At 36.8% G+C, this 13,246-nt stretch overlaps 1 protein-coding gene across 1 annotated transcript in view; it reads left to right on the forward strand.

The window, feature by feature from the left end:
• PPP2CB (protein phosphatase 2 catalytic subunit beta) overlaps window positions 1–9,245 on the forward strand; it is a 35,441-nt gene extending 26,196 nt beyond the window's left edge. The window contains exons 4-7 of the mRNA XM_079140254.1: window positions 2,326–2,415; window positions 2,521–2,682; window positions 5,487–5,605; window positions 8,341–9,245. Coding sequence (XP_078996380.1) covers window positions 2,326–2,415; window positions 2,521–2,682; window positions 5,487–5,605; window positions 8,341–8,413 — 444 coding nt within the window. The 3' untranslated portion in view covers window positions 8,414–9,245. The remainder of the gene's footprint in view (window positions 1–2,325; window positions 2,416–2,520; window positions 2,683–5,486; window positions 5,606–8,340) is intronic.
• Window positions 9,246–13,246: the final 4,001 nt, after the last annotated feature.

Genomic DNA, 13,246 nt, shown 5'->3' on the forward strand with positions numbered 1-13,246 from the left:
TATTGTGTATTATATACCTTCTTCACTAAGAAGTGAGTACTTTGTTTCCACTCTTTATAAGTATTGCAGGTACACCATAAAACATTCAAAAATATGAGAAAAATTGTGCAAGTTTCCTATTCCAGTTTCTAGAGATTTTGCTGAGAGTTTGAGCTGATCTAAATTTAAAAATACCAAAAAAAATAAAAATAAAAATAAATAAATAAAAATAAATTTAAAAATACAATAAAATTCTGGCAGTTCTTAATTCTAAAAGCCTACAGTTGTCAAGGGTGTAACAAAATCTTTTGGCCTGTTTGTGGGATTATAATTCGATTATGACCTCCTCTGTATAATCCTAACAACCCATATTTTCCCAGCCACGATTTTGAACACTGCAATAATGAAAAGGATAACACTTTGCCTAGACTTAATAATGAAAGCATGAATTTATAAAATATTAAGGTTTTCAATTTTTTAAAGCAATAGTCTTTTTTAAAAATTTTTATATTTTTAGTTGTTGATGGACCTTTTATTCATTTATTTTTATATGCGGTGCTGAGAATCAAACCCAGTGCCTCACACATGCTAGGCAAGCACTCTACCACTGAGCCACAACCCCAGCCCATAAAGCAATAGTCTTAATATTAATGGACAAAATTACTTTTGGAAGAGAACCTATCAGTATTGGTAGTGTATCTAATTTTTCAGATAGGTACATTGGTAGAGATTTTATGTATTTCTCTCCTTACCTACCAGCGTCATCCAGACTCCATCTATAGTGGGCCAATGATCTTCATTATTATAGTACTTTAAAGAAACAAAACAGTGTACACATATACCATTGGTGACAGATCATTGTTTTTAAAATGTTATGGGAAAGACTATTTGTAATCAGAAGTTAAGTAGATAAAATAAGTAGGTACAGTATTTGAACAACATGACAAGCTTACCTATCAAATAGATAGTATACTGTTAGGTATATTGTACCAAAATAACCAGGTCTGAATACTTTTATAGATCAATTCCACCAAATTTTAAGAAACATATAATTTGTATGTTCCAGAACTTGGGGAAAAAAATGAAGAGCTTTTAAAACTTGTGCTATATGCATAGTGTAACCTCAATAACCAACCAGACTTGGCAACACAGAAAAATAAAAATCAGACCAAAATTATTTGGAAAAAAAAATCACATGCCCATGATTTAAAACTCAGTTTTAGATTTGGGGTTGTGGCTCCATTGTAGCCTAGCATGCGTGAGACCTTGGGTTTGAACCTCAGCACCACATAAAAATAAAATAAAGATATTGTGTCCACCTACAATTAAAATTAAAAAATCAAAAATAAAATTCAGTTTTAAAGAAAAATTATATTAATAGCATTAATTCCAGAGATAAATTTTCTTATTATACTCGGTGAAACATTAGAGACTTTCTCATCAAAATCAGGAGAAAAACACTCACTAAAACTTAAAACCAGCATTATCCTAGTTGGGCATGGTAGCATACACCTGTAATCCTACCAGCTCATGAAACTGAGGCAGAAGGATTAACAAATTGAAACCAGCCTGGCAATGTCTCAAAAAGAACTAGGAGTGTAACTCAGTGGTAGAGCATCCCTAGGTTCAAACCCAATACTACAAAAACCAAAAAAATGTGCATTATTCTCCCTGATTCAGAATCCCCAGCAGATGGTCCTGAAAATAGGTTGTTTACAAAAAACAAAAACATTATATTGTTCAGTTTTGTTTTAGAAATTCTAGCCAGTGCACCGAGCAGTAGAAAGAATTAAAAGGCAACACATTGAGAAGAAAAAATACATATTTTTGCAAATAATGTGATTCTGTACTCAGAACATCTGAGAAAACTGAAAAACTATTGTAACCGAAACTAGGGATTAGTAGGAAGATTGCCGAAAGAGCCAGTTTTATACATCAGCAATAATCATCAGAAAATGTAATGGCAGGTCATGAAAATGGGGATCATATTCACCACAGGAGAAAACACTATATAAAATACCTAGGAGGGGTCTAGAGATGTAGCTCACTGTTGCATTGCTTGCCTAACATGCAGAAGACTTTGGGTTTGATGCCCAGCCCTGCAAAACAGACATACAAACCACCGTAGGATTATAAATTAAAAAGATGAGAGAGACTGATTAAAACATTAACAGTTCTAATTATGTGATTTTGGTTTTCCATTGTAGTTTTTACATTTTCCACAGTAAATATTATCAAACTTTACTTTGAAGAGATTTTAGGACTGACATTGGTAATCATTATTTGCTCTTCATTAACATGGCAATTAGAGAAACAAATATTTTCCTTACTTTAATTCATAAACAGATATTCTGCCTCCATGGTGGCCTCTCTCCATCCATAGATACACTGGATCATATAAGAGCTCTGGATCGTTTACAAGAAGTTCCACATGAGGTAAAGCTAATTTAAAAAAATATAGATGACCACATTGTGGGAAAGCTAAATTATTTAAATATGACTGCTAATAATTTATCATGTGTACTTAATTATTTTGACCAGGGCCCAATGTGTGATCTGTTATGGTCGGATCCAGATGATCGTGGTGGCTGGGGTATTTCACCACGTGGTGCTGGCTACACGTTTGGACAAGACATTTCTGAAACATTTAACCATGCCAATGGTCTCACACTGGTTTCGCGTGCTCACCAGCTTGTAATGGAAGTATGTACTTTTCCTATGGAATGATCTTTATTTCAGATTGCAGAGACGTGTTTGGGTAGCCCTAGGATGGCGGCTGGCGTTGAGCCAAGAGGTGGCGCACAATTAGTGTTAACACGGCATGATCTACTTTTGCCTGATTAGTTAATGTCTCCTGTGCGCTACTGGTCAACAGATGTTCCTCATTCTTTCTTGATTGGTACCGTGGCACATGCTCCAACTGTGCTACTTAATCCTAAGCTGATTGGCTGCCTTAGGTATATAAGACATGCAGCTATAGGAAGCACCTATGATAAGCAGCACCTCTGATAGATCGCAGATGGCAGGATGCAGGACTAAGCAGACAACTCTAGGTTGCAGATCGCCGATCACAGGACAGGGAACTAAGAACACACGTCTAGGTCGCAGATCGCAGAATGAAGGACGCGGTACGGGGGACGCACCACTAAGAAGCACCTCTGACAGAAAGCACCTCTGGTAGTACACACCTCTAGCACGCACCTTTAGGACGCAGGATGCAGGACGCACCTCTAAGAAGAAGCAGTAGACCTTTGATAAGTGTAGCCTCTCTGAAAGAGTAGCATCTCTAAAATTAAGCAAAGTCTTTCTTCCTCTAAGCAGTCTCTTCCTCTAAGCAAAGTCTTTCTTCCTCTCAAAGTCTCCCTTCCTCTAAAACTAAAAGTAAGCAAAGCCTCTCTTCCTCTATAAACTAGCGAACAAGCAAATAAGCAAGGAAGTAGCCCAGATAAAGAAAATAGAAGTAGTTCAGTTCAGTCCACCTCCAATAAATTACCGCGAGATTGTTGCTACAGGCGGCAACATCAGATAATATGAATATCTATAATAAGGTTTCAAAAATGGCATATAGAAGACATTCCTTATTATTTATTTTAGCAAAGGGAAAAGTTGGCCAGAGCAAAATAAAATAGTTCATTTTTGAAATTGAGACTTTTAGAGAAAAATTGTAAAAAAATAGTACCCAAAAGTTCTATTTTGGGCTGTGGAGATAGCTCAGCTGGTAGAGTGCTTGCCTCACATGCACAAGGCCCCGAGTTCGATCCCTAGTACCGGGGGAAAAAAAAAAAGAGTTCTATTTTATACTTCAGAATCCTGAATGTAAATGTTGTACCATATTTGCTTTATAATCTCTTTCCCTTTCTCTCCTCTTACACTTTACTTTCTTCTGAACCATTTAAATATTAGGTATAGACAAATGCTCCTTTACCCCCAAATTTCCATGGTTTTTTTGTTATTTTAAATTAAGGCATTCTCTTATGTAACCACAAGTATAGTTTTTATAGTCAGGAAATCAGTACTGGTATAGTAAACACTGTAGTCAGATTTTGCTGATTATGTCACCCAGTGTCCTTTAGCAACATTTAATTTTTGCATATATGTATATCTAAGATCAAGTTTGTATTCAGTTCCCTTTGGTAGGGAAATAATTCCTTAGAATTTCTTTGTTTTTTGTGATCTTGACATTTTATAATAGTACAAGCAATTTATTTTACAGAAATCTCTCTCAGTTGAGGTTTGACTGATGTTTCCTTATGATTATAGATCAGGATAAGCATTTTTGGCAGGTATACTGCAGAATGACATTGTATCCTCAGTGCATCTTACCAAGGGGTCATGAAATCTATTTGTCCCACTGCTGGTGGTATTAACTGATAACTTAGTTCAGGTGACCTCTGTCTGATTGCTCCACTGTTGTGTTACTACTTTGTTAACTACTAAAGGAATAGAAATGTAACCACTCCAAATCAGTAGGGAGTGGTTTCAAGATGTTAGAACAAAACTTCACCAACCTAGTAGAGACATGGAGAGGGGCAAGAATATGATAAAGAGCATAAATTCAAAAAAATTTTTTTAAAGAACACAAATTCATGTGGCAGAAATGTCTAATTGTGTCAATCATAAGAAATGTAAATTGACTAAAACTTTTTCTTGCTAAAAGACTGAGACTCCTAGATTGTATAAAATAATCAAAATTCTGTTATTATCTGGGACATGCCTAAAAACACTACTAGTTAGAGGTAAGGAATAGAAACTGGTGTATATCAAGTAGGTAATTATCCAAAATATAGCCAATTATATGAATCAGAATAGGCTCTAAGGTAAAAGGTACTATTAGGAATAAAACAAGGTCATTATTGGTAAAAATTGGCCCAGAAGAAAAAGTTTATATTTGCCTAATAATAGCTTGAAAATATATAAAGCAAAAATTGATGCAGTTTGAGGGAATCTGTCATCTTTTCCCCCACATTTTTTAAATTGATGTATTATAGTTGTACATATGGTGGTATTAATTGCTACATATTGGGAATCTCATATTTGTGGAAGAAGTTTCAATATACACCCTCACTAAAATAACTAGCATAGGTAAGCAAATCTACGCAGTTACCGAGCTTTGCGTAACAGAATTCTGGGCCCAGGGTATTCTGTGCAGGTACAGAAATTTAAAGATGAAGGTGTGCATGGTGGTGCATGCCTAAAATCACAGGAACTTGGGAGGCTGAGGCAGGAGAATCACAAATTCAAAGCCAGCCTCAGCAACTTAGCAAGGCACTAAGCAACTCAGTAAGACCCTGTCTATAAATAAAATAGAAAAAAGGGATGGGGATGTGGCTCAGTAATTAAGTGCCCTTGAGTTCAATCCCTACTACCAAAAAAAAATTTTTTTTTAAAGATGAAAATTGTATAAGGTAGTGGAAATGACTACATATCCACAGAAATTATTTGTAATTTTTTAGTCTTATTTCAAGATAATTTTATAACAAAATACTGAATTATTTCTTATCCTGCAGGGATATAATTGGTGTCATGATCGGAATGTGGTTACCATTTTCAGTGCACCCAATTACTGTTATCGTTGTGGGAACCAGGCTGCTATCATGGAACTAGATGACACTTTAAAATATTCTTTGTAAGTAACTTTAAATTTTAATTGTATATAATCACTTTTAAAAAAGAAAAATTTTGCAATGTAGCTATTAAAAATAGAGGTAGATGAGTTCTACTTCTAGAATGGTAGAATGAGAAATGTGGTAAGCCTCCCCAACAAAAACAATGACTTAACTTGAGAAAGAAGCTTATTTTCTGTTTGGTTTAAGGGATTATACCCAGAGCCTTGCACATGCTAGGCAAGCACTCTACCACAGAATTATACCCCCAGCTCAGGAAATTTTTTTTTTTTAAATATAACTTAAAGTATAAATGTAACATATATTTATGTTAAATATATACAAGCAATGTGTGGTAAACATTTTTTTTTAATCATTTTAAGTTTTTGGAAATTGTCCTAAGAGATTACAGTAAATGGAGAAACAGTTAAGATCATCTACTAAATCTCAGTAATAACAGGAGATTGTGGCCTTGAGCCATTACTTGCTCCCTCCCGTACTCCAACAACCCTCTTAAAGAAACTACTCTAGCTGCTGTACCCTGGACTAGTATAGTCAAGAAGGTGAGGGCTTCCCCTTCTCCAGATCCCAGTCTAGGCTTATGATTTCCTTCCAGCACCAACATATCCTGCCTGCCCTTGTCCTGGGTTACAGAAGCTCTACTCATGATGGGTGAAGTTTGATGACCAAGACTCCTTCCCCAACCCAGTTTCTAGGGTGAAAACTATTCCAGACATGGATGGCAGGCTGATTAACACTGGGTTCCCAGTTGTTCTCGCCATACGTACCTGCTTACAAATCAGGAGATGTCTCACAAGCAGGCCATGCCTGTTGGCCATCTGTCTGTCTATCTCCCCACTCCCTATAATAACATAAGTTCTGCTCAGGGGGCAGAGGCAGACCAGGGGAGGGGGCTGGCCTTGCTTAGAATTCTCTCCCCTTTATTCTAAGTCTCGGGATACTTTGTCAAAAACAATGCATATTGTGGTGGAGACCAAGGAAAAGAGCTCTCATAGTTTCTACCATACTTATAGCAACAAGCTAAAGAGCAGAGCAAGAAGTTTAGTAAATAAAAGCAGGTAAGGAGATAGCCAAGAAAAGCTCGGGTGGGATCACAGACAAACACTGTGAGGCAAAAAGGCTATGTACATATACAGCTGTAACCTCTCAGGAGCAGAGTAGCATGTGGGATAGTCTTGGTAGTACTCCAAACCACACGTAGTTGACTGGTGCCCCTGCCCTAAAATTCATGTCTCCACCTATGATGATATTTTGAAATAGGGTCTTTGCAGATATAATTTTAAAATATGGTCATACTGGATTAGAGTAGGCCCTAAATCTGGTCCATTTGGACTCAAGAGGAAAAGAAACACAGACACAGAGGTGAGAATCCATGTGACATCAGACAAGAAGTAATCTATCTAAAAGCCAAGAATTATCTACCAAAAGAGAAGCCAGGGAGAAACAGGAAGAATTTTTCTGTAGGGCCTTCAGAGAATGATTAGCTGACACCTTTATTTTGGACTCTTCTGCCATCCAGAACTCTGGAAGATTAAGTCCCTGTTAGGTCATTTATTCTGAGAAGCTATTAAATAGATAGGTCAACAAAGCATGCCTTATTAGTACTATGAGTTTAAACATAACCTTTAAAACAAACACTGACTAAACAAGTTTCTCTGGCCCTGGATTACGTCTTAGGAAGCCAGGCTTAAAAATAAAATCATATTTATCCCATAGAGTCTTCAAGAGAGTACATTCTTAAGGTTACCTCCTCTTAGGACTGACTGGAAAAGGAAAATCCAAATAGGATTGAATTTCAAAAATGCAAATTTGGGCAAGGTGGTGGTGCATTGCCCATAATCTCAGCAGCTCCAGAGGCTGAGGCAGGAGGATTACAAGTTCAAAGCCAGCCTAAGCAATTTAGCAAGATTCTGTCTCAAAATTTTAAAAAGGGCTGGAGATGTACTGTAGTGGTTAAGCAGCCAGGAGTTCAGTCCCCAGTACCAAAAATTAATTAGTTAATTTTGTTCAAAACATGAAAAAAAGTATTAGTCCATATTAATATTAAAAGATCAAATGAACACTTTAGTAGAGGCAGAAAAAGCACTTGACAAAAACCAGCATCCTTTCACAATAAAATATCTAATATACAGGCCAGGCATGGTGGTATACACGCCTGTAACCCCAGCTTCCCAAGAAGATGAAACAGAAGGATCACAAGTTCGAGGCCAGCCTGGGCAACTTAGTGAGACTCTTATCTCAAAATAAATTGCGGGTGTAGCTCAGTGGTAGAGCCCTTGCCTATCATGCATAAGGCTCTGTGTTTGATCCTCAGTACTGAAAAAAAAAAAAAAAAAAATTCAGCAAACTAGTCATAGAAAGAAATTTACTTAACCTGATAAAGACATCTCTGAAAACCCCTAATTTAGCATTATACTTAATGTAGAAAAACAGTTCTTCCCTCCTAGAATCAGGAGTGAGAAAAGCATATTCCAGTCTTACCACATCTATTTAACTGACACAGATCTCTTTTGCCAGGCACCGAAACACATTTTATTTGCTTAAATTTTTACCATAGCTCGGTGAAATGGTAATATAGTTATACCATCTGCAGTGAGGTGCCCAGGGCCATTCCATCCACATGTAATAAGTAGTAGGGAAAAGCCAGGACTATAATTTCTATCAGGTGTTGTCGTCTTTATTGGTTTGTTTGCGAAGTCAAATACTTCAATGATTTACTTTCTTCTGCCATTTATAGTCTTCAGTTTGATCCAGCACCTCGTCGTGGAGAGCCTCATGTTACCCGGCGCACCCCAGATTACTTCCTGTGAATTCCTCCTGGGAAAATTTTGCCTTCGTATGTGGAAGTATACCTAGCTTTTAAAAAATAATAATTATATATATATGTATATATATATGTATATATACACATATATATTTAAAAACAAACAGAAAAACCAACAGTAATCTGTGTGTTTCTGTAACAAATTGTGATCTGTCTTGGCATTAAACCACATCATGGACCAAAATGTGCCATACTAATGATGAGCATTTAGCACAATTTGAGACTGAAATTTAGTACAGTATGTTCTAGATTGTTCAGTCTAACAGTATGCCTGCCGTATTTGTAGTAACCATTTTCCTCTGGACTGTTCAAGCAAAAAAGGTAACTAACTGCATCTTCTCTGCGCTTATTTGGAAATTTTAGTTATAGTGTTTAACTGGCATGGATTAATAAGAGTTGGAGTTTTATTTTTAAGAAAAATTCACAAGCTGACTTCCACTTAATCCATTACCCTTTATTTTATTAAAATGTATAATTAACAAAGAAGTCTTCTTGGGAGTATGTTGTCATAACATGGAGATTTCCCTTCATTTAAACTAAATTACTGTTTTACGTTGATCTGCATATTTCTGTATATTTGTCATAACAGTGCTTGCATTCTATTTGGTGTACTGAACAAATAAACTTTCCATTTTAAGCAAAAACATTTAGCTGTCATGTGCATTAAATGGAAGTTTCACTGTTTTGAAATTTGATATGAACTCTTGTAGTAAACAGTTCTGTTGAGGTATTTAATATTCTTGTACAAAAGTTTATTTTCTGAAAAGAATCCAAACATTAGCTTACATCTTAGACCATTAAAAAGCTTTTTATTTCTAGGCATAGATAATTTGTATTAATATATTCACCAAGTACAAAGTATGAATTTTATGTTGTAACTATAGAGTATAAGACCAGGAAAATTTTTTGTTGTGTTGATGGACCTTTATTTGATTGATTGATTGATTGATATGCGATGCTGAGAATTGAACCCAGTGGGTCATGCATGCTAGGCAAGTGCACTACCCCAGCCCGGGAAAAATTTTTAATACTGAAATGTTTTGACCTAGAAACAAATTGGTTTCTAAAAGAATTTAGTAGTAGTAATAGAGATGGTACTCTTCAAAAGTATAAATTCCAAATCTTTTTTTTTTTTTGGGGGGGGGGGTACTAGGGGTTGAATGCAGGCACATTTGACCACTGAGCCACATCCCCAGCCCTATTTATTTGTTTTATTTAGAGACAGGGTCTCACTGTGTTGTTCACTTATGCTGAGTCTGACTTGACTTTGAACTCGCCATCTCCTGCCTCGGCCTCTATCCGCTAGGATTACAGGCGTGTGCCACTCAGTCCAGCTAAATTCCAAATCTTAAAGGGGAGAGTATAGAGTCAGTGGTTGAGAGAGAAGGTGGGAGACAGCACAAGGGCAGGGGGTGGGGGTTGCATGATTTTTCTAGAAAAAAATTAGCTGATAGAAGTAAGTATAAATATCTCAAAATCATAATGTAAAAGAACTGAATTCCTTAGTTAAATAGCCTTGGAAACAAAATTTAAGAGTAGAGTATATCAATACATATAAAATTAATAGAATTAACTCATTTATAAACCTGTATGCACTTACCAAAAGAGCCTCAATATGTTTTCTCTGGTTTCATTGTGTACCCCAAAGTTCATGTCTTGGAAACTTAATCCCTAATGCAATATAGTGTTGAGAGGTGGGGACCAAGTTCAGTCCTCCTGCACTCTCAAGAGATCTCTCTTCCTCCATAGAATGACAAAAGGCAGCCCTCACCAGATGCCAGCCCCTTGATCGTAGACTTGCCAGCCTCTGAACTATAAGAAAGAAATCTACTTATAAATTATTTAGCCTCAGGTATCCTGTTTACAGTAGCATAGAACAGACTAAGATAAAATTGGTACCGAGAACTGGAACTGTTGCTAAAACATAACTGAAAATGTAGGAGTGATATCTCTTGAACTAGGTAAGAGTCTGAGCTGCACATGGTGGCCCATGCCTATAATCCCAGCAGCTCAGGAGACTGAGGGAGGAAGATCGAAAATTTGAGGCCAGCCTCAGCAATTTAGTGAGGCCCTAAGCAACTCAGTGAGACCCTGTCTCTAAATAAAATATTAAAAAAAGGCTGGGGATGTGGCTCTGTGGTTAAATGCCCCTTAAGAAAGGGAAAAAAAGATGAAAGAATTAATTTTGAATGACATCCTAGAAAAAGACTAGATTGCTATAATCAGAGCTTTAAGAATGATCCTGGTAAGAGCTCAGAAAAAGAAAAATATAGGGCAAGTCTGAAACTCTAATAGTAGATTATTTGCATTTAATGTGATTATTGGTATGGTAAGGTTTTAGCCTATCATTTTTATGTTTTCTGTTTATCCCATTTATTCTCCTTACTTCTTGGATTAATTTTATTTTTATTCTAGTTATCTCCTTTTGGGTTATTAAGTATACCTCTTTGGTTTTTATTGTTTTTGTTTTGCTACTGGGGATTGAACCCAGGGGGGCATTTTACCACTGAGCTCCTTCTCCAGCCTTTTTTTTTTTTTTTTGAGGGTGCATGTGGTAGCTATAAATGTAATTCTAGCCTATGAGGTGTGAGTTGGGGTGATACGTCTGGGTCATATTTTAAGAGGAAAGTACTGTAGTTTTATTTTTCCATTACTGGGTCTGGATATGTGGCATATATTTTTAACAATACAGTCTGCCTTTAAGTGGTATCATACCATTCCACAGATGATGGCAGAACCTTCTAATAGTGTACGTCCCAACTTCTTACCATTGTCATACATTTTGAATTTACATATATTATAAACCCCATATTACAGTAATTTTTCATGGTACAGGGATTGAATACAGGGTCTCATGCATGCTAAGCAAATATTCTACCACTAAGATAAACACCCCCAACCCCTGAAAATTATCTTTTAAAGAGATTTAAGAGTAAGAAAAAACTTTCATATATTTGCTTATGTAAAATATGTATTTTTCCAGTGTTCTCCATTCCTTAATGTAGATACCTGTTTTCATCTAGTTATCTCATTGTCTTCTGCTATACGACTTAAATATTTCTTATAGTGCAGTCTGCTGGTAATTGATTCCTTCAGCTTTTGTATGTCTTTAAAATATTTATTTCATGTTCATTTGTGAAACACATTTTTCACTGGGTATAAAGTTCTGTCATTGCAGGATCAGAGCCCACAGCCTCAAACAGTTCCCCTGTGCTTGAGGGCAGGTTTTGGGATGCTAGGTTTTTCTCTGGTACCATTGCTCCCCCTTCAGCTTCAAGCTGCCCCTGCACACCTGCATCATAGAGAGGTATTTTATTCCTTCCTCAGTTGCCCCAGCCCCATAAGGTTCTCTGCTGTCCGAATTCAGTCTTAGGTGGACCTTTGTGCCTTTGACTTCTGGAGGGAAGTTTTTCTCAGCATTCCTGCTCCTCTCACCTGTGGTAGCCAGGCTCTGCCTTGGCTCTGTAGTTGGTATGGGACTTGAGTTTTATATCCCACCTCCAGCAATGGTAGACCTATGTTTGATGTCTGTGGTTAACCCTCTTCCCAGGGTAGAGAATTCTTGCATCTCCCCTTCTCCCAGAGTAATAAATCATTGCCTGAGTCCTGGAAGAGGCAGATGAATTTAGATTCTAGCTCTCCAGAAACAACAGGTCTTTGCCAGTGCACTGAGGGCCATAAAGCTTGTAGACCTTCCCCAGCAGGTTGGGAAGGGTCTGTGGAATCTGGGGAGCTTTGGTGAAACCTGAAGGAGCCGCCTTTTTCTGTTCTTTTTTTTTTTTTTAATCCTGATGGAGCCTTCTGAGTAGGAGTTCCCTTTGTGTCTCTGGCCCACAGCCAGGACTGGCTCCACGCTCAGTTTAACGTTCTGTTGCCATCTTGAACTTCTTCATATTTGAGCAAAGGTTTCCACATTTTCATTTTGCACCAAGGCCTACAAATTAAATAGCTAGTTCTTTTCAAACTGATTTAGTAGTCCATGCTTGCCTTTAAAAATTCTAAAATCTTGCTGAACATGGTAACATGTGCCTGTAATCCCAACCACTCAGGAGGCTGAGGTGGGAAAATCCTTTGAGTGGACAAGTTAAAGACCAGACTGCAGCTTAGACCATCATCACAAAAATAAACATGTTTTTAAAAGTTAAAATCTTAGCTTGTATAGCAACCACTCTTTTTCTGTTCTTTCCCAAAAGGAACACAGTCCTGTGTCCTGTCTTTCCTTGAATTCTTTGGAATTCAGTTTCCATGACTGCTTTGCAGCCTTAGCTCTGAGAGCTCAAAAATGTTATGATTTTGTATATCATCCAGCTGTTCCCCATTTTTAGAATAGGAGCCTTCACAGTTTCCTATGTCCTAAGCACAAGTCCAAAATGCTATATGATTAGAACTTGTGTTTAGGATCTCAGTTTCTGTAAGCAGAGAAATTAACTTATAAAATTTAGTTCCTTTTAAAGAAATTCACATTTTTTTTAAGTTTCCTTATGGTTTTTATTTTCTCTTTTCCCCACAACAAAATACACCTCAGTGTCACTGTTGGAACTAAAATATATTTATATGTTAATAACAGATTGACTAATGAATTAAGCTCAAATGAGGACTGCCCTCATCATTACAATGAAGGAGCAAGTTTACAAAATAAAGCATGATGGATGATGAAAGGACAGACAATTTTCTAAGGATCCCTGGCCTCAACATTAGGGAAGCTGAGTTTGAAGTCATATAGTTAATGTCTCAGCAAGTATCAGAGGCTTTCACTATTAACCTCAGTGCACTCCCACCTGTCCTTTGTATACTGTTTTGGAAATATTCAGAAGCATAT

The sequence above is a fragment of the Sciurus vulgaris genome (assembly GCF_902686455.1).
Source record: "Sciurus vulgaris genome assembly, chromosome: 5".
In the NCBI taxonomy this organism is placed as follows: Eukaryota; Metazoa; Chordata; class Mammalia; order Rodentia; family Sciuridae; genus Sciurus; species Sciurus vulgaris.